Source organism: Podarcis liolepis, assembly GCF_965112155.1.
Source record: "Podarcis liolepis genome assembly, chromosome: 10".
In the NCBI taxonomy this organism is placed as follows: domain Eukaryota; kingdom Metazoa; phylum Chordata; class Lepidosauria; order Squamata; family Lacertidae; genus Podarcis; species Podarcis liolepis.
Genome location: NC_139562.1, coordinates 44,250,766 through 44,274,433, shown reverse-complemented (window position 1 = coordinate 44,274,433; position 23,668 = coordinate 44,250,766). Strand labels below are relative to the sequence as shown.

General features: G+C 41.1%; 1 protein-coding gene across 5 annotated transcripts in view; it reads right to left on the bottom strand.

Moving 5' to 3' along the window:
• ZFC3H1 (zinc finger C3H1-type containing) overlaps positions 1–23,668 on the bottom strand; it is a gene marked incomplete at its 5' end in the record, with an annotated part of 38,596 nt that overhangs the window by 13,155 nt on the left and 1,773 nt on the right. For 4 of the 5 annotated variants that reach the window (XR_014516572.1, XR_014516573.1, XR_014516574.1 and 1 more), the window contains 21 exons: positions 594–780; positions 1,458–1,641; positions 2,324–2,443; positions 2,594–2,695; positions 3,101–3,222; positions 4,923–5,054; positions 5,657–5,766; positions 5,866–6,414; positions 7,710–7,841; positions 7,996–8,170; positions 9,340–9,486; positions 9,757–9,875; positions 11,422–11,559; positions 11,814–11,978; positions 12,488–12,691; positions 13,720–13,817; positions 14,375–14,498; positions 16,402–16,628; positions 16,768–16,966; positions 17,267–17,328; positions 18,359–18,778. Coding sequence is in view for 2 of the 5 variants with exons in the window: in XM_083463221.1 (XP_083319347.1) it covers positions 594–780; positions 1,458–1,641; positions 2,324–2,443; positions 2,594–2,695; positions 3,101–3,222; positions 4,923–5,054; positions 5,657–5,766; positions 5,866–6,414; positions 7,710–7,841; positions 7,996–8,170; positions 9,340–9,486; positions 9,757–9,875; positions 11,422–11,559; positions 11,814–11,978; positions 12,488–12,691; positions 13,720–13,817; positions 14,375–14,498; positions 16,402–16,628; positions 16,768–16,966; positions 17,267–17,328; positions 18,359–18,778 (3,716 nt within the window). The remainder of the gene's footprint in view (positions 1–593; positions 781–1,457; positions 1,642–2,323; positions 2,444–2,593; positions 2,696–3,100; positions 3,223–4,922; positions 5,055–5,656; positions 5,767–5,865; positions 6,415–7,709; positions 7,842–7,995; positions 8,171–9,339; positions 9,487–9,756; positions 9,876–11,421; positions 11,560–11,813; positions 11,979–12,487; positions 12,692–13,719; positions 13,818–14,374; positions 14,499–16,401; positions 16,629–16,767; positions 16,967–17,266; positions 17,329–18,358; positions 18,779–23,668) is intronic. The other variant, XM_083463222.1, reaches the window with a different exon arrangement.

The following is a 23,668-nucleotide window of genomic DNA, read 5'->3' as shown; positions in this document are numbered from 1 at the left end:
TGGTTCCCTGTAACTTGGCTTCTTGCAGTGAGGGAACTGCCAAAAGACCCTTGGCGCTGGACCTCAGTGTCCGGGCAGAATGATGGGGGTGGAGACGCTCCTTCAGGTATACTGGACTGAGGCCGTTTGGGGCTTTAAATGTCAGCACCAACACTTTGAATTGTGCTCGGAAATGTACTGGGAGCCACTGTAGGCCTTTCAAGACTGGTGTTATGTGGTCTCAGCGGCCGCATTCTGGATTAGTTGTAGTTTCCGGGTCACCTTTGGTTTGCTTTCAACTATAGCCAATTGCACTGTATCACATATTATCCTGGAGGCATGATGTTGTGGGGAAAGTTTGGATGCAAGGTAATGTGAACGGAACTCCAAACGGGTATCCCATTTATCTGGTACATTTTATGGGATTCTATATTCCGTGTGGCAGGATAAAGGAAATCCTAAATTTAAAAAGCTTTTGTAAAAGTTCTTTTTGAGCTTTAAAAGCTATTTAGTGGAAGCCTTCAAATTAAACATACATGGAAGTGAGATGTAGTGTGCTAATGTGTACTAACTTCATAATTACTACATATAGTTTTTCCAGTGATCAAACTTACTGTCCACCAAATCTTGTAAGTAGGAGCATATTCCACTGCAGTCTCACACATTTCTTGCACCTCTTCCTTAATTCCTCTTTTTGAAAATAGCTTGAGGTAATGACACCAGACTTCAGAATTTTCTTTGTTATTTTCTAGTGCTCGAGCCAGGACATTTAAAGCAGAATCCAAGCGTTCGGAGGATGATCTTCAATAAGAAAGGAAAGCAATACATTCATTTTCACATTCTCAGTTTCATGGTACAATGCCAAGGCATGCACATGCATTTCCCCTTCAGAAGCTCTCTGCACTTCATACATGGCCTTTTTCTCTTCTGTATTTAAAACAGTTTGAGGGTTTTGAAACGCAACAGTGAGAGGAAGAATAGGGAACTTGCTGAACATGGAACTTGCACGGTAACTCTAAGGCACTTGTGGGTGGTAAAGTACAACTGCAGTTTGTTGCCAATACTCTCAGACACCTGCTGGTTCCTGATGTAAACGTAAAACATCTGAAAATGACTTCTACCATCTTGCTCAAGGAGTTTTCCATTTCATCATCATGGATTAAGAAAACCAACCTTAGAAATCCAATCAATTGTATCCTTCATTTTTCTCAAAATGAAACCTCTTTTTACTATTTTCATGCTGAAATGAAGCACTTTAAAGCATAATAATAATTTATTATGCTTACTCTGGACTGTGCACAACAAAAAAGCAAATCAATTCCACTCCTCATTGCTTTAAAATAATAACCTATTTGTACATTGGCCAAAGAAACAAAAAGTCCTTTGATGCTAGCGACAAAGCTTGCTTCCAACAGCACAGGTGAGAAGCTTGAGACAAAAAGTGCAACTGATTTGTTTGCAAAGAAAGAATTACCCACCCTTCGTTTTGATTCAGATATTTGTAGGCCAATTTGATCCAAAGCTGAACATTATATGGGTTCTCAAGTACACTTGCTTCCAGGTTTGAAATGTCATCGGTCTCATTTGTAAAATACCTAACATCATCAGGAGTCACAACAGCATCCAGAGCAGGAAGATTTATTCTCTTCTGTACTGCAGGAGCTGCAAATAAAAACAATTCTCTTTTTTTAAGGATTGTCACAACTTTCATGATTTGAAATCCAACTTGCCGCAAGTTATTACTTCAGTGTGAATAAAAAGCAATCTACTGAAAGCCAAACACAATGATAAACAGTAGTATGTATGTGTGCGCGCACACAGTAATTGTTATGGCAAAATAAACTGAGTTACTTTTGTCTAATATTCTATTAGAATTTTATTTAAACATTTTGATTTTTTTCTTATTGTTACGGAGTCAGTGCTGAATCATGAGTGACAGCAGTGCAAGACGTTCAGGACACTTTCTTCCAGTTAATGTGACTGACTCAGGCACAGGACTCTTGACCACTAAGCCAAGAAAGTGCCTACAGATACACATATACTTGCAGAGGCCTTTCCTAGCTCCAGCAGGATCCTGTAACAACCCGCCCCCTGCTGAAATTAGGCATCAAAGAAGTCTTCCATTGTAGGCAATAGAGTGATTTTTTCAAACCTAAGTTTCACTGGGTCTGTGTGGAAATGGTGCCACCTACCTGTGACACCAGCTCTACATGCCTATATCAGTTTTATCATTACAGGGCAAATAAAGAGGGGAGATAAGTAAATGTGTTCGAGTACATTTTTTTGCCCTTTTTCAAAATTACTCTTAACATTCCAGATTTAGTTGCATAATAATTAATGCTACCATATTTAATAGGTCCGGAAGACTGTTCTTCTTCACTGCTGATATCACTGTCCAAATGAGTTTTCCCCCAGTGTTTAGGTCTCCATTTCCTTTTGTCTTTCCAAGTTGTAAACGGAGGAGCTATTTGCAAGAGAGATCAAATTGAAGTATACATTAAATTCTTTACATCGTGTTTTATCGTCAAAGCAAATCTTGCTTATCCATCTACAGCAATTTTTTTAAAAAACCCCACTGAATACTGGATCTTGAGATATTAAAAAAGTTACTTACTGTGACCTTTGCTTTCATTGACATTACTAGCAAGAAGAACAGCCATTTGATCCATTGCCATGCGATCTTTGTTCACACCAAACAGTTTTTCAACGTATTTTTCTGAAATAAGATGGTAGCAATATCTAAGACACATATTGTTATCAGTAATTTACAACTATATGCATTCATACTGTATATCCATGACCAAATCCACAGAACTCTGATGAAACTTTTAACACTACAAATTGTTTCAAAATGGTGGCATCAATGTCCATCAATACAACTCCATATACTTTTCATGTTGATGATCTTTTGCTGAAAGCTTACACAGGTGAAAAGTAAAAAGCAACTACAGATTTACACATGACAGCAGAAGGCTGAATCACACTTTGTTTAATATTAATACAGTGCAGAGTGAAAGCATGCATTAGGAAGCAGCTGGCTTCCTTAACTTTTGGCTACGAAACCGGAATACCTAATTGCGGAACTAAATTGCCTTGCTGGCAAGACCGACAAGCAACATACCTGTTGCAGTGCTTATCTCTTCATCAGAGCTTTTTTCTGAACAGCCTATCAGAGCTAAATTGTACGAAAGAACATCCTCAAACAGCTGTCTTCGGTTGAGAGTGCAATCTTTCATGTGTTGCCTGAAATAAAAAAATAATCCCACTTAAAAATCAGCCAAAGACTCTGTGAACATCATACCTAAAGTGAATGTTATTTTCAAACAGCATTTAAAACATTTCCAGAAACTCTAAGAAGTGTGCAGCTGCAAGCCAAGTGTATACAAGACAAGATAGTGTACATATGCACTCTACCTAACACTCAGGTGCCACTATTACTCATAAGGACTGACTTCAGTAATCCCGGTGTATTACAGAACACATCTCAACCTTTTTATTACTCAAAAGCAAAGTGAACTTTGAAGAGCATCTCTGACATAATGCACCTCACATTCAAATGTTAGCTGTCATCTGAGAAGTTTAAATAAGGTCACACAGATATGCCACTATGATACGGCTACTAGCAGCTGAATACAAGTGTTTTGAGGGCAGGGTCCAGCCATTCAGGCAACCAATTTGTAATTCCCAATTCAATCCAGTGAACAGGTATAATAATAATAATAGATTTCCAAGTACCATGCAACATCAAAACTGAAGAATGTGTATAAAATGAGAATTGATGAGGAGACTAAATGGGTTATTCTAACACTTCTAAAGGACTGCAAATTAGGAGTGTTCCATAAAACACACACAAATAGCAATGACTTTCTTTTCCTGTAGGTGTCCCCACCCCACTCTACTTCACTGATTAAGGCTTCTCCAAGAGCCTTGTTTCAAAACCCTAACTATGAGAGAAAGGATCGCTGGGCATTTAACCATGCATATTATTTATTGGCTGGGTGAATGAGAACGTGCTTTGGGGCTTTGGCTGCTGGCAGTTCAAAATACTGGCTATTGCTCTTGGGTATATAAGTTCTTACCATTACAGTGGTACCTCTGGTTATGAACTTAATTCGTTCCGGAGGTCCGTTCGTAAGTTGAAACCGTTCTTATCATGAGGCATGATTTCGCTAATGGGGCCTCCTGCTGTGCACACACCTCCGGCGCACGATTTCTGTTCACATCCTGGGGCAAAGTTCACAACCAGAAGCAGCTACTTCTGGGTTAGCAGAGCTCATAACCTGAAGCGTTCGTAACCAGAGGTGCCACTGTACTGATTTCTTTAAAGGTACTCCAGGTTGGTTCATTTATTTTTACGCACAAACACACTACAGTGGTACTTCTGGTTAAGTACTTACTTCGTTCCGGAGGTCCGTTCTTAACCTGAAACTGTTCTTAACCTGAAGAACAACTTTAGCTAATGGGGCCTCCTGCTGCTGCCACACCGCCGGAGCACAAATTTGGTTCTCATCCTGAAGCCAAGTTCTTAACCTGAAGCACTATTTCTGGGTTAGCGGAGGCTGTAACATGAAGCTTATGTAACCTGAAGCGTATGTAACCTGAGGTACCACTGTACAGCAAAACCACACCTGAACAGGCAGGTTCTGATGCCTTCATATAGAAGCTAAATCCCTTCTGCTCTGGGCAGAAAATGACCTATTTTTCTTGGAACATTTTTTTCCATCTGTGTACCTTTTCCCCTCATTCCCATCCTTTCCAGGATACAAAAATGAAATAGATTATTCGATGAACACTCCTTTTCTTTTAACATAAGCAACTGGTTTGCAGCAGACAAAAATCTTTCTTAATCAAATGACAAATTTGCTTGGAATCCCAAGGCAATAGCTTCTGCAGTAGAGATCATTCAATTAAAGAAGTATGAGGTGAAGGGGAGAATCACTCACCATCGACAATCATCATCATTGCATGTACCCGTTAGATCAAAACGGCAGAAACACTGTTTAGGCTCAATCATATTGCTGTAGGATACTGAACTGAGGTAAAGCTTTTCTTTTGTTCGAAAATAGGGACTAAACCTAAGCAAAGTAACAACATGAGATGTTAATATTTCCAGGCCAATACAATTAGCTCATGGTTAACACACGAACATGTACTAACGATACTAAAATTGAATCCTATATCACTTCACTTTTCAAAGATAATCATAACCATAAGCAGATATGTAGCACCACCTGCTGTTCATCCCAAAAGGGATTTTTCTTTCATCCACAAAAGTATTTAAGACCAAGTCAGCTGGTAGTTTTTAATTCTTACCACCCACCTTTAAGAGATAACTCTGTATTCTATATGTATTTTGTAGCTTTTTTTTTTGTTTACATGTGTATGTGTCCTCTTCATGTAATGCATTTAAATTGTCTACAGTTTGGTGTTTGCTGTTCTAAATGAAAGTCCAATAATTACAAATGCAAGAGCAATTTAGCAATATTTGCTACCAAGCTCTAACATCTGCAGAGTTCCTCCTCTTCAAGGATCATAAATGTAGCTATAGTTCTACAGCTCTATTCTCCATTGCTACTCCAAAGCTCACCATCATATAACGGAATTTACAACAGAAATCCCCAACCATACTCAAAGCCACTATGCAACATAGCATCCTTAATCAACCTAGTAATCATACCTGTAAGATTTAAAAACGAGAAGTGGGCTATGATAAGGTCCAAATGGATATGGCTTCCCTTCTGTTTGTTTACTTGGAGCTGTGAAAGGGTCTACATCCACTTTTATTTCCTAGGGAAAAGATACAATATATAACCATACAGAGACTCAAGCCACAGTAATTCATTAAAAAAACTTGATCTTTTAGTATTAATTAGTACACTTAATTACCTGCCCATGTAAGTTTTCTTCATTAGAAACCGTAAGCATGGTATTTTCTCTCAAGAGATCTTTTAAGCCATCAGCTTTCCCATAAAGTTTTTTCAGTTCATCAATATTCAGACCCAAAAAGAGCTCGGGTTGTTCTAGTGCCTTTTTCGAAAGTTTGCTTGAAGTTTCTTGCTTGGGGGTGTCAACGTGCTTAAGGTTAGGTTTAGTCGAAGAATTTGATTCTCTGAAAGACCTCCTTCGTTCTCTGGTGGCATTGGACAAAATTTCATCATCACAATAATTCTCTTCTGTATCTAATGTCAGTTTGTCTTGTGTTAGATCATGAAGGGAAGGTTGAGGTAGTGCAAATTCGGGTTCCTCTTCTGTAACAGGAATAATATTTGATCGGTCCTTAGTCTGATGTGCATGGGCCTCCTTCAGCTGCTGAATTTTTAGAGCATATTCATACTGTAGTTGCTGTAATCTTTTTTTCTCCAGTGCAATCAGCTCTGCTGAATGTTTCTTGGGGCTCGACGAAGGAGATTTCTCCAATTTCAATATTTTGTTTGGCTGCCAAGAAACACACTCAAAATTCTTAGTACTTCACATTTACAGACAAGATAAATAAATAAAAACACACTTCTGACTAGCTTTGTAGTTTAAATTCTTACCAGACAATTCACACATACAAATGGGAAAAACAGAACATAATTTACCGGTGGTATAACTATTAGGGTTTCAATTAATCTATGTCATTTCAAGTATATTTCCAAGAACCCACAATTTTACTCTCCATGGGAAGAGCTCATTCAGTCCTTAGCAAAGGTGACAAACCCTAGGCTCTCCCTGAGCTTAGACTAGCGAGGAGAGGGGATGGATAATTCAAAGCCCAGCCTGAAATTTGTTTTGACTCTACGCATGTCAGGTGCTTGGAACATGTGCACTTGGCCTACAAATACAGATACAACCTTCAAACTGATCTGTTTGCTTCCTGGCCACTTCAAGTTCCCAGCAATCCTCCATGCAGCTCCAAGCTGGTGGGAGCAGATGGGGTTTGTCTCTGTTCTAATGAGATATTCCGAGCACCTGACAAACTCTAAGCCAAGCCTCCAGCTCTGCCTCCTATTGTCCATCTGAGCTGGCAGAAAGAAGTGTGTGGCCTTGAATACATAATGGCGGCTTTTTCTTTGCACTTCCTAGGCAAGCCTTTACCCTGCTGAGCTCAGTACTACCTAGAGAGCAGGGGCATGTTTTCACATTGTTCAGAATCCCTCACACTGCCTTCCCCAGTTCCAACCTTAGGTCTGAAATGGGCAGAGGGGGATTGTCTCTGACATCATGCTGTATTTCAGAGGCTCAGCATAAAGTGAAGTGTTAACAAGCTTTTAGGTACAGTAGCGTAAGTTTTAATATTCAGATCTGTTGAACATGATCTCTGAAAGCTATTATTTCCCAGAATGGACCCAACAGCTAAGGTGCATTTCATGGGATTTTTGACTTTTTAATAGCAAGGATAATAAATGAGCACCAAGATCCCTGTGCCAGATCACAAACTGAATTTGAAAATCTCACTTTCAAATTCCATGTGGCCAGGATGGGTGCCCTTTGAGAAAGAACTCCAAACCCTCCTTAGCAAGCAGAAAAAGTAGAATGCTACTTGGATTGTGGCCAGTGTTCATAATGCAACAATCCCTTATGCTTTCTCCAAGAACTGAAAACTGGTATTATAAAGCACAGGCGTGTATGGAGGTTCATTTCAGCTCTCAGTTAATATTCTTGTTTTCTGGTCTACAATCTGTAACAATGGAAGTCCATTAAATACAATGATAGCTTCTTTAACACTAAGTTTTCAAGGCTATACTTACTCCAAAATGATCATATTCAAGTTTTCGTTTTCCAAGTTCTTTGCTAGCCAGTGCTTTTGCTCGAGCAAGCTCTTCTCCATATTTTAACGCAAGCGCTTTTTTTGCTGTTACTCGTTGCTGTACTCTGTGGATCTGAAATATTTATGCATTCTTCAGATGTCACATTTGAACCCAAGCATGGATATAAACCAAATAAGCTAACAAATTAGTCTGAAATATGTCTAGTAAAAAGTGACTGTCCGACAAACAAGCATGTTTTATAGTGTTACAGAAAATGACAACTTACTTGTTCCTGAAGCTTCTTCAAGAACACTTTATTAGCATTTAGTATCTTCTCTGCTGCTTGCAGCTGCTCATTAAGTTTTGCAATCTTGCTTTCAGCAAGACGAACAGACTCTTTCTTCTTTGCCTCTTGCTGCAATAGATGTTTCAACACAGATTCATCCTTCATCAAGAGAAGTCTAAAGAAAAGAAAAGTTTCAAATTTCAAATGGAGTTCAGATTTCACCTATATTCATTTCTATATACAAAAGCTGTATGAAATTAGAGCCACCACCTAAACTGTTCAAAGTATCTAGGTACAGTGGTGCCTCGCAAGACGAAATTAATTCGTTCCGCGAGTTTTTCCGTCTAGCGAATTTTTCATCTTGCGAAGCACGGTGTCGGAAGTTTTGGAAAAGCTTGAAAAATCACCAAAAAACTCAAAAAAGGCTACCACACCGCGTTCTATGAGTTGCTCTTCGAAGTCAAGTCGCAACTGTATTACCGGTGTTAAGAAAAAGGAAACAAACTTGCAAAAAACGCAAGACGTTTTCGTCTTGCAAAGCAAGCCCATAGGGAAATTCATCTTGTGAAGCAGCTCAAAAACCGTAAAACCCTTTCGTCTAGCGAGTTTTTCGTCTTGCGAGGCATTCGTCTTGTGGGGCACCACTGTATTATTGAAGAATACAGTTTATATTAAGGTTATTGTTGGGGGATTTTTAATGCTGTGAAGCTGCAGTGAGCATTACGCTGGGGTGGGAAGGCACAGGCAGAAAAACACAGAGAAGCGGAGAGCTGGTGGGGAGAGTTTCCCAGCAGACAAGGAAAGCTGCTTGTGAAGGAGCAGCACCATTCCGGATCCAATCCTTCTGCTTAGCAGGAAGTTCCAATCATGCATGGTGCTGCTCCTTCATGAGCAACTTCTCTGCACACAAGTTAAGGGGAGAATTGGAGACAAGGGTAGAGCGAGGATGGCTGCTGGGGAGAGGCATAGGGAATGAAAACTAAGGAGCCAGGATCAGTGAGCACAGCACCCAAACAGGCTGCCCCCAAACAGCAAAAGGCAAACAAGTAAGAAGAGGACTAAATGAGCTTCTTTAAAGCTGTTTTATTTTCACTGAGATTAAGGAAAGTCATTCTCTCATAGTGTTTTGTTCATAGGCAGGTCCAGCTGTTTTGGTATCTAAATCAGCTTGTATGTGAAGCATAGTACGGGTGCAAAGTTCTCATGTTCAGATAAGCGAATTTTTACATAATGAGTGGGCAGTTAATGGGACCTGCATGTAGTTAAAGTGAAGTGTCCCAAACACACAAACAACACATGCTAACCATTGCTACGGAGGGTTACCATTAAGATGAGGAGACTTACTTGTGTTTTTTGAGTTTTGCCTCTGCATCTGTAACTTGTTTTGTTACTATTGCTATCCTACCAACCCCATCAACTTCAACGTCAGAGTTTGCTGGTGATGAACTTGTCTTCAAGGGTTCAGATATTATCAGGCGTTGTTTCTCCCTGCTAAAATATTCAAGACACATTATTTTCAAAACTTTAGTTTTCAGACAAAAATCTGAAACTTATTTTCCAAAAGAGATCTGTTATCACTTCCACTTTGAATTAGAACAGCTGACAAGATAATTTATAAATAAAACCAAGGCTTTAAATAAACAAAATAGAATAATTAAAAAATATGGATGACTACATCAGGCCACTGATTTTTAAATCAGTCAGTTTTTGGCTAACAACTCAAGTGCTTTTCTTGATTTTCACTGTGTGAAGCCCAAATACCTGGCAATTTCTTCTTTTAGGAGTCTGTATTCAATCTTTTTATCTTCTGGTAAGGCCTCTGGGGTTCTTACAGGATTGTTTTCTTTTTCAGATTTTAAAGGTGCTTTGGGTTTTGATGCCTGTAACAGAAGAATTCAACACTGTTATATATAAGAACCGAAATAAAAAATTGAAATTATTGAAGAAAGGGAAATTGGATTTACCACAAAATTTCTTTCTATCTAGAAGACAGGATTAACTCTACTGATTCAGAAAGCAGGGTTAACCAACTTTGCCTCTTTTAAAAAGAGAGTTCCTCTCCAGTTTTGGAAAGGGAAAAAAACTTGAGTCAGAACAAACTAAGTGTAAGACTTGAGGAAAAAATGAGCCATCCACAAGGGAACCGGAATAGCCAGGGAAATGTAAGGGAAAAGTAAGTAGCAAAAAGATACTTTCGAAAGGATATTATGAGTCCAAGCTATATCTTATTTTAACAGGATACAACTTGTCCCCACCACCAACCAAAAGTCAACTGCTTCTCTAGTGCTGGCAAGATCTTACATGCTCTCCTACCTAGCTATGAAGATTCCTTCTGTAAAGTTATGCCCAACTTCTCTTTTTCATTTAATGGTAGAAGACCAGGCAGAACAAGGATACTCTGAAGCAGTGCCACATTCCGCAGTGGGTTCCAGAGTAAACAGACTATTATGGGCAATTCTCTGGAATACCTGCTGTGGCACACCTACTGAAAGAGGCACACTGCTGCCACACTGCTGGAGCCTAAAGTAAATATGCATTGACTATCTAATATCCCCAATTAAAAATGAGGGCCAGGACCAGAAAGCAGTGCAGTGTTGCCGACTTCTGTGCTCAACTAGCAGTCTTCACCAGCAAGAGTGTGAAACAGGACCTCCCTTCACTGAATGAGAACATGAGAACATGAGAAAGGAGACCTGGAGCTCTGACAGGTGATCTGCTTATTGTATAGCTACCCAAAGGGATCAGTGCAAACAATTACTAAGCTCCTGCTTTCACATCAGGTGCAGGGAGGAAAATAAGACAAAATGTACTTAAAGATAAAAGGCTGGCAATGCCTTTCACTCCTTGTCAGAAGGCGGGCGCAAGGACTGGGACAAACTCTTCTCTAAAAGGAATAATTTGTTTCTCCTAACCTCTGAACCAATTAAGTCTACCCATACCTTCCAACATTTCTCCAATAAAAATAGGGGTGTCCCATTCCATAGCGATAATTTTACTATTTATATCCCACACATCTTACAGGGTTGCCCCAGCCACTCTGGACTGCTTCCAACATATATAAAAACATAATAAAACATTTATTTTTTAAAAAACCCTCCCTATACAGGATTGCCTTCAGACGGCTTGGGGGTCAGATAACGCCATACCCTCCAACATTTCTCCAATGAAAACAGGGGCGTCCTAAGGAAAAGCAGGACATTCCAGGATCAAATCAGAAACCAGGACAGCTTCTCTAAATCAGGGACATCCCTAGAAAATAGGGACACTTGGAGGGTCTGTCCTTCCTGTTCTCCTACCTATAGACAAGGAAGTCTGTTTTACACAGCTGGCCATAGCAGTACACAGCAAATGCATGTTAAGATTTTAAAAAACTACGTTTCATGTGCTCTTTTCAAAGAATGTCATTTCCACATCAATTTTATTTACCTCTACAGTCCTTCGAGCTTCTTTGATCATAGATTCTAGGCCACCAAACACACTAGCAGCAGAGATGGGTTGTTCTGCATCCGATTCACTGTCATCTGAATCATTCAGCGTAACCACGACTGACTTGTGCTTTGGAAGCTAAAGAATTAAAAAGTTAAATAATTTTGAGTGAGCAATACTCTTAAGAATAGTGGCCTTGTTCTTCTTTGAAAGAAACAGTGCACAGGAACCAACCTAACCCACCTCCAAAATGCTACTGTTCCCAGCTGCCAAATCAGCACAAACCAGCTACCTAGGATTTTGCATGTTAGTTTCCTGCCCTACTTTGGCAGTGTTAATCTCAAACATGATGCACCTTCCTATATGAAGCCAAGTAAAAAATATTTCATTACCGTAATCACTGTTCGTGGGAGTCTTGGTACTCTAATAATCTTTGTGTTCTTTACACGAGGTTGAGAAACAGTGTTAATACTGACGGCTGAAAGATTGCTTCTTGGCACGGCATGGGAGTTATTGGGGAAAGGCGGTGAAGGTGGACCACTATTACTTGAGTTCTCCTATAAATAAATAAATAATCAGAAAAGCCAATGTGAAAGGCTTTAAAATATTTAAATACACAAATGCTGCAAAAACGTAACACAAATATAGCCTGCTCAGCCTGTTAGAAGCTGCCATTTTAGAAGGCATAGATTTTTAACGACAACAGAAGCCACTGAGCATGGAAATGGCCACCATCAGCTGCAAGTAAAGTAACCGTTGCTCAGATTTCAACCAAGTGAAATGTCATAATCCTACTAATTATCCAGCTGAAATAGCTGGGACAATACCAAACAAGTGGGAGGCAACCTGTTCAGTTTACAGCAAATATAACCCTAACCAAGAGAACTTTAAACTCCTTTTAAGGTTAAAGAACAGATTACGCTGGTTAAAGAACTGCATGTCACCTTCAAGTTGTCCAGTCACACTTTTGTTTTTCCAAACTAATACAAAAAACTTTTCTGGTGTAATGCAGATCATAATGTACCAGGGCTGACATCTAGTGGCTATATTCAGAAGTGATAAATACCTCCGGTTTGAAAGCTCGTTTGTTTGCTAGAGATTTAAGTAGCTCTTCTCGTAGCAACATTTCTTCCTCCTCCTCTTCATCTGCAAATGGCGGTTTGGGTGGCTGTTCAGGTTCTTCAGGTGGAAGTGGAGGAAGGGGTGGTAGTGGCTCAAGAGAAGCACTTGAAATACCTTCCACATACAACTGGCTACCTGGTGGCAAAGCCTTAAAACGTCGGAAAGGAAAAGAGAAATAGCTTAATTACTACTTGACCTTCACAAATAGTGTGCCAAGCACATTTGGCTCATGTACGCTTCAATACAAAACATCAGCAGCTCCAAAAGCCAAGATACCGCAGTTGAAAATCAAGATTTTCCAAGACAGAAAATAACAGAGAATGACTTGCTTATTCAAAACCATTAGTCGCCAGTACTAGACTGCACTAAGCAGTTGAACTTACTCCCAGGTAAGTGATTTTAATTATCCATTTTAGTTCCTTAAATAACATTTAAGCAACACAGCTCTAAAAACGCACTAGAGTTTAATACCGTATTTTTCGTCCTATAGGGCGCACCAGCCCATAGGACACACCTCTTTTTTTGGGGGGGGGAATGAAAGCTTCCCGTGCTTCGGGCGACAGGCTGCCGCCCCAAGCCTCGTGCGCCCGGTGGGACCTCCTGCCGGGCGCGCAAGGCTGGCGGACACTCGCCGGGGCTGCAGGCTGCTGCCCGCAAGTCTTGTGAGCCCGCGGGAACTCCCGCTGGGCTTGCAAGGCTTGTGGATAGCTTCCTGAAGCCTGGAGAGTGAGAGGGGTCGGTGTGCACCGATGCCTCTCGCTCTCCAGGCTTCAACGAAAGCCTGCATTCGCCCCATAGGACGCACACACATTTCCCCTTCATTTTTGGAGGGGGAAAAGTGCGTCCTATGGGGCGAAAAATATGGTAATAAGTAGCTATATACTGACTGGGGATTTTTTAATTTATATTTCCAGTAGAAGAAATAGGTAGCACAGGATATAGAAGCTCAGTGAGTATTAGTACTAGCATTAATCAGTAATAAGAGTGGGACTAGAAATAATTTTGATCCAGGCCAAGTCCCATTTCAATATATACCAGAAGAAATAACTTCCAAGACAGCCTGAAGGGATGCACACAAAAGAGAAGCGCATCATAATTTAAAGATAGGCTGGTCTAACAATATTTCTGGTTTCAAATGTTTCTACTTCAAAACGACAATCTTGAAAAAGCACTTACTGAAATCTGTGCTGCAAGAGGCAGTGCTATTTGTGGAATGGTAGGAGAAAAGTATCCAGCAGGGCATTCAAAATACGGAGGCTGCACTGGAGATGATGCTACGAAAGGATTATGGAAAGCAAAAAATAAAAGGTTACACTAGGCAAGATTTTATTTATATAACCTTTATATACAGTCATACCTTGGAAGTCAAACGGAATCTGTTCCGGAAGTCTATTCGACTGTCAAAACCAAAGCGTGGCCTCTGATTGGTTGCAGATAGCTCCTGCAGCCAATCAGAAGCCACGGAAGCCCCATTAGATGTTCGGCTTCGAAAAATAGTTTGCAAACCAGAACAGTCACTCCTGGGTTTGTGGCGTTCATGAGCCAAAACGTTCGAGAACTAAGCTGTTAGAAAGCCAAGGTATAACTGTACTTCAATTCATGAAAACCATCAAGATCCAAACAATAGAATAAGCAGTAATTTCTCTCATCACATACTGCTCCTGCTCTTATGCTGGGTCAGCTATTGATTTTTTTATTTTTCATGTAGCAGACATAACATTGGGAAAATGAGTAAATAAAACAGTAGAAAACAAGCTTTAATTATGGCTTCATTAGTAAATTAGCAAAAATAAAATGTTGTAATCCACACATTAGGTAAATTAACACTTACCAGGAGAGTTAGTTTCACTTTCTGTGTCCATGGCAACTTCATCATAATTATCATATTGATAGATTCCTCCTGCACTCTCAGTAGATTGCTTATCTAATGACCGTCTCAAGTCTTTATCTGAAGACTACACACAAAAAAAGTTTTGTTAGCCTCAGATATATTTTATTTCCTTTCCTAAACACATGCAATGCTGCCTGTTTTGCCTCAAACAGCTGCCCACTTGCAGGAAGAAAAGCTATAGGAAAGATAGCAGTGGCAAACTACTGACTCCTATTTGCTGGGTCTTCTCTCATAACAACGGTGATTTCAGTAAGGGACAGCAAGCAGCAGAATAGTTCGTTTTTACAAAACACTGCATTTTTCAAAGCTACCAAGTCATACTCTAATTTTTTTAAAGTGTGTGGGAAGGCAGATCTCCCAACCATTTCCAACCTGCAAAAAAATGAATAATTATGATCCCAAAGGTCATGACAACAGAATGGTACAGTTGGCGTCGGCATATGGCATGGCCTATCACAAGGCTAATGTCAGCCTCTTTTTTAAAAATCACTGAGCGCTGATTGAAGCAGCTACAGCTGCAGCTACCGTAATTATCATTGTCTCCAATTACCCCGGGCTCCTTTCCTTCCCTGGGGTGTACATCAGGTGTGAGACCCAACTAGCAGCATTGCAAGAAAGAAAGAGAGAGTGAGCCACAGACAGAGAAATGCCTTTACAATCCTAGGCAGGTGCCCATCAGTGGAAATAGGCCAGGAAGCCCCGAGTAGGACAGAGTGCAGTGCTTCTCCTCTGTTGCTGGCTGTCCACTGCTGCTTCCCCTCACTCCTAATCCAGGTGACTAACTATGGTATTCTGGGTAGGGAGAGAAGTTCTCAAGGTGGTCAGCCAGTAGTGGCAGGGGAAGCACTGCTATCTGTGTTCCTCCAGGGTCCCCAATCCCTCAAAATTAAATTCTCTTTCCAAACACTCAATGGAGCACCAGGAAATAAAGAAAATTAAAAGGAACAGGCCCCAGAGGAGCCATTCCTTTTCTGCTGGTGCCCACAATAACATAGGTGACAATTCCTCAACCTCAGTCTAGTGTTGCCAGGGGGGGGGGTGGATCTGCAGAGGGCATCTGGCAGAGAGCCCTCTCAAACCTGGAGCTGACCCTGAAAAAACCTAGTTGTAGGACTTGGAACTCCACCGTCATCCATGAATTTGTATTCTGGACTCCAAATGAACTTAAAACTACTTCAGATTCTCCTCTGGGGAAGAATGTGCTACAGCTAGAAAGATAGTTGGAGGGATTCAGGAATTTCTGCAATTTCTCACTGTTACAACACCTTGCACATCCAGTCGCTGCTTTTCCCCCCCAATGAAAACACAAGCGGAAATAATCCCTTGCGCTTTCAGGATGCAATTTTACACAAGTGCTTATAGCACTGCTCACAACAGAAAATTCTCAAATCATGGATATTTACACCACCATTCCTAATCAACTTTAAAACATGACTAACAAAATGAGTTTAATATTTACAGTGCCTCAGCACAGTCGCCACTAATCTTTAAGGCCTCACTATTTACTAGTGAGAATTTTATGCCTAGTTTGGTATTCCTACTCATCTGTATCAATTGCCATTTGTAATTCCTTTGACAACCATCAGGTTGAGAAAAAACACCCAATGTTAACGATTTTCAGTTTTTTAATGTGTATAATATACTTGAATTTAAAAGTTCTCGTTTTCCAGATTGCTCAGCATTTTTTGCTTACATAGCACTATCAAAAGTTTTATAACCCTTATTTCATAAAGCCCAGCAAACCAGAGAAGATGGTCAGTATTTCTGATAGAAAACAGGCTGAAAGACAGCAAGTTGTCCAGGACCAATATGTCTATATCCAAAGAGAGCTAAGACCCTCAAGTCCTAATCTAATCCTATCAGATCATGTGTCACCAAGATGAGCAAACCCCACCCCACCCCCAATAGTAACATTAATTACACAAGTACATCCATGTTAAAGCCATACTCCATGCCTGTCAATTTACCTTGCTTCTTGATCTTGCCTTGCTTCCAACCAGCTTCATAAACCTATTATACTGTTCTTCTTGATTTGAAAGATCACGGATTTTTCTTATTTCCTCTTCCCTTTTCCTTCTCTCCTCCTCCTCTTCTTGTTTCCGTTGTTCCTCTTCCTTCTGACGCCTTTCTTGTTCCTTCTGTTGTTGCATTTTTTTCCACACTTTTGTTTGCTGTTTCCTCAGTGCTTGCTTAGCTTTAAATAAGAGTATTGATTAATTACACTTAGTTTTTCCAAAGAAACACAACAAATCTATGGAGAAAGTAAGCTGTCAAATATTGAACATTACAGATCTCAACTTGGAAAGCCACTGCTCACCAATTTAACCATTTACCTGCAGTGCTGGTTTTTTTGGCTGAATGAGATTTTGTGCTGGTTTTGATCTTTTGTGGTACATTTTTTGCCTTTGTAAGTTTTTCCTTGCTTTCTTTCATCACTTGTTGCTCTTTCTGTTGCCACTTTTTACTGGCAGACTGCAAAGCTAGTAGTCTTAGCTGCAACTCTGACACCTCCTCCTCTTCATCAAGCAATTTCTTTTGTGAAATGAAAAGCACAAACACACTTCAGTTCTTTATTCATCATTAAACTGATATTTTTAAAAGGTTTTGACTAAAAAAATTTCACTCTATGCAAAACACTAGTTACAGTACCCACAGGATGATTTTCAAACCTTACAGACAGAATCCTAAAACATTTTACTCAGGCATCAGCCACATTTAACACTGTAGGACTTGCTTTGAAACAACATACATAGGATTGCACTGTAAGTATACATTAGGCTAAATTTTAAGTGACTGATTTTGCAGCTGGAAAAAACAAGTGGCTTCACTTACCTTCTCTACTGCAGCATCTGGTGGGCTAAGATTTTGTTCTCCTTGCTCTTTTTCATCTACTGCTTAAAAATATAAATGATATATCTAATCAAGCACAATGACAAAGTAAATGAATTTAAGCATGCAAAGGAACAGTCATATTATACATAAATTTCTAACATGTATAGTAAGCAGAATACGCTGCAAAATCTATATGCCAGGTTCTTTTACTCTTTCCATGGTCCCAATTTATACTTGCCCTGTGTGCAAAAGCAAGCACACATTCCCTTAAGTTCCTGTCTTCCTCTCTTATTTTATTATTACATTACACAAGAGGTGTACTTCATACTGGGGAAAACTCATGCTCCCTGGTCACCTTAATACTTCCACTAATTCTGTGACGCAGTCTGAAGGCCTGGAAGCATCAGCATCACAGTGTGAGAGAAACTCAAGCAGAGGGTCCCAGGCACCCCCAAACTCATTATCAAGATCAGCTCAAGACCTCAACTCATAGAGCAATACTGCAGATTCCAAACTATCTACTCTTACAGTCAGGTCCAGGCTTGGTTTGTCCACACTACTATTGTAAAGAATGCTTGCCAAGCCCTCAAATGAAACATGCAGCATTTCCAACAGCAAAAAGGTAGAAAAATAGATAAACATCTCTCCTCCAGTACTAAACAGCACTCTAGATTCAATCTGTTCCAAGTTCCCAGGCAAACAATGGTCAAGGAATGGAAAGATAAAACAGATGTGCATGCCAAAGTTATCAAACAAATGAGGGGAGGGGATGGAATTCCCCCTACACGTTATTTTTACAATGTATTTTTAATAGATGTTAGATTGTTGTTTGATTCTCTTTTTATTCTTGGCTGCGTTTACTTGAGTTATATTCTGTTAGTAAAACAAGATATAAACATTCTTAAGAAATATCGCATTTTCAAAGCACTTCTGTTTACCAGTAATAAAAGTTAAATAAAAACAACAAACTGTAATCTGTGCCAACATTACAATGTCTCTAAAAATGTGAGCTACTCAGTCACAAGCAAAAGCAGTTTTAAAAATTACAGAAAGGATAAAACCATGAGTTTATTACACGTAAAGAACAATTACCTTGACTGGCATCCAGTAATTCAGATTTCTGTGACACTTGTTTTACTCCATCTTTCACTTTTTTCAACTTGCTCCTCTCAGCTAGGGTTGGCAGTTTTTGCCTGAGAGGCTTCAGTTCAAATGCTTGAAAGGTTAACACTTTATTCTTCTCCTCAGGAGACACTTCATTTACAGCATCCTTTGTAATACTGATATTTTCTGTAGATACTTGGTCCTCAGGACTGGCCATTTCATCATTGCCTTGCTGAGCAGTTTCCTCTTTGTTATTCAGAGCCAGTTTCTCATCTTTATTAATATATTCAAGTTCTAGTTGAATCTGCTTATATTTCAACAACAGATCCTCAAAACTCTCTTCAACAGAGTTATCATTCTTAGATGAATAGTTCTGCTTTCTAGATGGAGATTTTCCAAAGCTTTTGACTAATTTATTTATTAAGAAAATGGTCTAGAGTACATTTGTCACTTGCACCATTGTAAGGAAGTGATCAAAAGCATATAGCCACTGAAACCTTTCATTCCAAACAGCAATTCAATAATGTTTCAACATGCAGGAGATAATACATACAACTTCCATGTTTACTCACACAGTACTTCCTTACAAGATTCTGCAGTAAGTGAAGCGGCATTCTCTTGTCCTCTTCCCAAACAGCTGACGCCAGGCATTGCAACCACCCCTTTGAAGAGGTTTCCTGACCTCAATTCCACTGCCACAACCAGTTTGGTTTCTTTCCCTCCTGGGACACGCCAACTCTCATTATACACATCCCAGATGATTTCCTCCCCTAAAGTATTTCTGATCACAATCTTAAATGTTAGCAATACACAACTACTTCTGGCTGGCCTCTTTCATATTTAAATAAGCTGGTGGCAGATCTACTTAAGTATAAGGGGTCAAAAAAACTTAGTTTGGTGAATTTTGATACTTTAGGCAGTATCCAACTAAACAATTCTGCTAGCACAAGGACTTGCAGATGTGCAACAGAGCTTTCGCTACCTCTGCTTGTAACCCATAACAGCTTCTAGTACAGAGTCTGAAGCAGGCAGGGCCTAATCCGGTCCGCTGGTTGGTTTAATCCCACCCGTGTGGCTGTTTATTTCCTGGGGTAAACGTCAATCCTAAAAGAAACTCAACAACTTCAATCCTAAAAAAAGGTCAACAACTGTGGTCGGCCCCCACTGCCCTTCACTTCATCAAATCTGGTCCTCTTTGAAAAAGATCTGGACACCACTGAAACTGCCCTCATTTATGACTCAGATATACCTTAAGGCTGTGTGCACTCTGTGCTAAAAATAATTGAGTCCATTTGTTGTATATGTAAAATTATTTGGATTTGTATATATAGACCTCTTCTTTTTATACTTTATTCTACTACTGCTTTATCTGCAAATGTTCTGGTTTTCCCTAAATATGGGCAACCAGTAGTGCAGGCACAGCTGCTCACCTCTAACTACTAGCAGTATTAAGCTATCACAGGCCTCTGATTTCACTAGACATTGCCTACACTTTCAAATATGTCTTCACAATGATAAGAGACCAGAAAGTTGTTTCTGTTAAATGAAACTCCATATACTCAGGGAGCTAAATTCTGTGGCCAGTATCATTTTATGTGCTTTCTTCATTCCCCTAGAACTAGGGCTTCAGGGTTTTAATTAGCTGCCTACACAGTCCTTCATTACAGTAGTTCTTTTGAACAACTGCCTCTGATTGGAAAGCATCCTAAAATACTTTGGAACAGAATCCAATGGTGTTTCAAAAACAGAAGCTTACTCATGTGTTACGCCAGCTATGCATTGAGGAGCTAATAGGAGTTAGTCCAAAACAGGAGCCCCAGGTTGGGCAATTCTGATCTAACAGAAAACCCAAAGTGGTCAAGGAGGAAAAGCTAGCCAAAACAGACTTCCACACTGAGCCAGTCATAGGCTTGCATTGCAACATGTTGAACTCAGCTTGTAGTGACAGAGTTACATGCAGAGACTGGAAGGCAAAATCCTTTTTCTTTCCTCCAGTGATCACAAGAAGGAATACATTGGGTTGTCCTGTTTTATTCTCACAACCACTTAGCAGGATAAGGCAAAGCTGAAAAGACAGCAACTCACCATCCAGGACGATCTGGACTAAGCAGGGATTCTAAAACAAATGTCAACATTCCAAGTCCACCACTCTATCTACCATACCACAAGCTTAATTTGGCCATTGAAGCAAGCTATCTGCTTCTAAATAGAATGCAACCCAAGAGAAACAAAAGCAACTCCTTGTGTCATCTTTAGAAGAATAAAACTGGGAGGTGAGTAAAAATATACAGTAGCACCAATTGAGAAGCCTCAGCTTTTATCCTATTCTCTATTTACATAATTCCATAAAGACACAGAGATACATATGAGGAAATTACTACATGCAGCTCACACAGAACAAACTAAACAGTTCTTTGTATGCCCCCACAATATGCCTTTTTTTGTATGCCCCCCACAATATTGCATGGAGCCCGGACAGCCCCGTGGTTTTCCACGGATCTGAGGGCAATGAAACAATCGTTGAGACGGCTAGAGCGCCGGTGGCGGAGAACTCATTCTGAATCTGACCGGACACAGGTTAGAGCTCAACGTCGAGCCTACCAAGTGGCGATAGCGACGGCGAAGAAGAATTTCTTCACCGCCTCTATTGCATCTGCAGAAAACAGCAGCAGGAGACTTTTTCAGGTGGTTCACAATTTAGCGGAACCACCTGCAACATCGGGGCCCAGTACGGGCCACATGTTCTCCTGCAATGATTTTGCAAAGTTTTTTGCAGATAAAATCGCTCAGATTCGGGAAGAAGTAGACTCCACCGTGGGAGCAGGGCCGGGGCGGGAGAGTGCAGGAGTTCTGTCTGGTCAAGTTGAGTGGGATCAATTCCAATCTGTTACCTCCGAGGATGTGGACAGGCTGCTTGGACGAGTGAAACCAACCACCTGTCTCCTGGATCCTTGCCCATCCTGGCTAATAAAAGCAAGCCGGGAAGGGCTGGGCGATGGGCTTCGTGGGGTGGTGAATGCTTCCCTCCGTGAGGGAGCCTTCCCAGACCCGCTGAAAGAGGCGGTTATTAAACCGCTTCTTAAAAAACCATCTTTAGATGCGGCCACGATGGCCAACTATCGCCCAGTCTCAAATCTTCCATTCCTGGGCAAGGTGATTGAGCGAGCGGTTGCCGAACAACTCCAGGCACGCCTGGAAGAAGCGGACCATTTGGATCCCTTCCAGTCGGGATTCAGGCCTCATCATGGGACTGAAACTGCCTTGGTCGCACTGGTTGATGATCTCCGGCGGGCTAGGGACAAAGGTGAGAGCTGTTTCCTAGTTCTGCTGGATCTCTCAGCGGCGTTCGATACCATCGACCATAGCATCCTTCTGGACCGTCTTGAGGGGCTGGGAGCTGGGGGCACTGTTATACAGTGGTTCCGCTCCTTCCTCCTGGGCCGTGTTCAGAAAGTGGTGGTGGGGGATGAGTGTTCAGACCCCTGGGCTCTCACTTGTGGGGTGCCTCAGGGTTCTGTCCTCTCCCCCATGCTTTTCAACATCTACATGCGGCCGCTGGGAGAGATCATCAGGAGGTTTGGGCTGGGTGTTCATCAGTATGCGGATGATACCCAGCTCTACCTCTCTTTTAAATCAGAACCAGTGAAGGCGGTGAAGGTCCTGTGTGAGTGTCTGGAGGCGGTTGGAGGATGGATGGCGGCTAACAGATTGAGGTTGAATCCTGACAAGACAGAAGTACTGTTCTTGGGGGACAGAAGGCGGGCAGGTGTGGAGGATTCCCTGGTCCTGAATGGGGTAACTGTGCCCCTGAAGGACCAGGTGCGCAGCCTGGGAGTCATTTTGGACTCACAGCTGTCCATGGAGGCACAGGTTAAATCTGTGTCCAGGGCAGCTGTTTACCAGCTCCATCTGGTACGTAGGCTGAGACCCTATCTGCCTGCGGACTGTCTCGCTAGAGTGGTGCATGCTCTGGTTATCTCCCGCTTGGACTACTGCAATGCACTCTACGTGGGGCTACCTTTGAAGGTGACTCGGAAACTACAACTAATCCAGAATGCGGCAGCTAGACTGGTGACTGGGAGCGGCCGCCGAGACCATATAACACCGGTCTTGAAAGACCTGCATTGGCTCCCAGTACGTTTCCGAGCACAATTCAAAGTGTTGGTGCTGACCTTTAAAGCCCTAAACGGCCTCGGTCCAGTATACCTGAAGGAGCGTCTCCACCCCCATCATTCTGCCCGGACGCTGAGGTCCAGCGCCGAGGGCCTTCTGGCGGTTCCCTCATTGCGAGAAGCAAAGCTACAGGGAACCAGGCAGAGGGCCTTCTCGGTAGTGGCGCCCGCCCTGTGGAACACCCTTCCAGCAGATGTCAAGGCGATAAACAACTACCTGACATTCAGGAGACATCTTAAGGCAGCCCTGTTCAGGGAAGTTTTTAACGTGTGATATTTTATTGTATTTTTGGTTTTTATGGAAGCCGCCCAGAGTGGCTGGGGAGGCCCAGCCAGATGGGCGGGGTATAAATAATAAATTATTATTATTATTATTATTATTCTTTCATTTCATGGGCAAAACTGAAACTAGTAAACCGGACAAGAACCACGCCCTGGACAATGTGTAACTAAAGAATATGACTCTAGTAGAGAACTTAAATTCAGTTTTTAAAAGTTACTTGTTCAAATAATAAAAGATATTAATCACTGTTGGAATTTCTGACAATGATAAGCTACTCAAGCAACAGAGTCCTTGAATATACATTTAAATTTAATGACAAACATAAGCAATCTTCAATTTCTGCTATCTAACTGCAGCTCTGACAAGAGCATACAGTACATTCATTGCTTGTAAGTTCCGCTTGCCTCCATTCGGTCTTGTCTGGAGATACTAAAAGCTTTTATCAACTTACGCTGTTATGTTACCTGCAGCCATACCTAGATGGAAACAGCCTGGGAAAAGTTACACATGCTCTAGTAACCTCCCATTTACATTACTGCAATTGAAAAGGGTCTGGAAACTGAACCTGGTCTAAAATAGGACAGCAAGGCTTTTGACTGGGATATGTTAGCGTGTTAATTATGTTATTGTTTTATCAGCTGTACTGTCTCCCAGTCAGTTTCTGGGATCAAAGTGCTGTTTTTAAATATTAGACCAGACATGGGAAACTTGTGGCCCTCCAGATGTTGGTGGCTTCCATTTCCCAGCAGCCTCAGTTAACAAGGCTAACCAAAAGATCCCTCTCAGAGGTCCTGCTCAAGGTGCCTCCATTTAGACAGGCAGCAACCATGAACTGTAGAACAC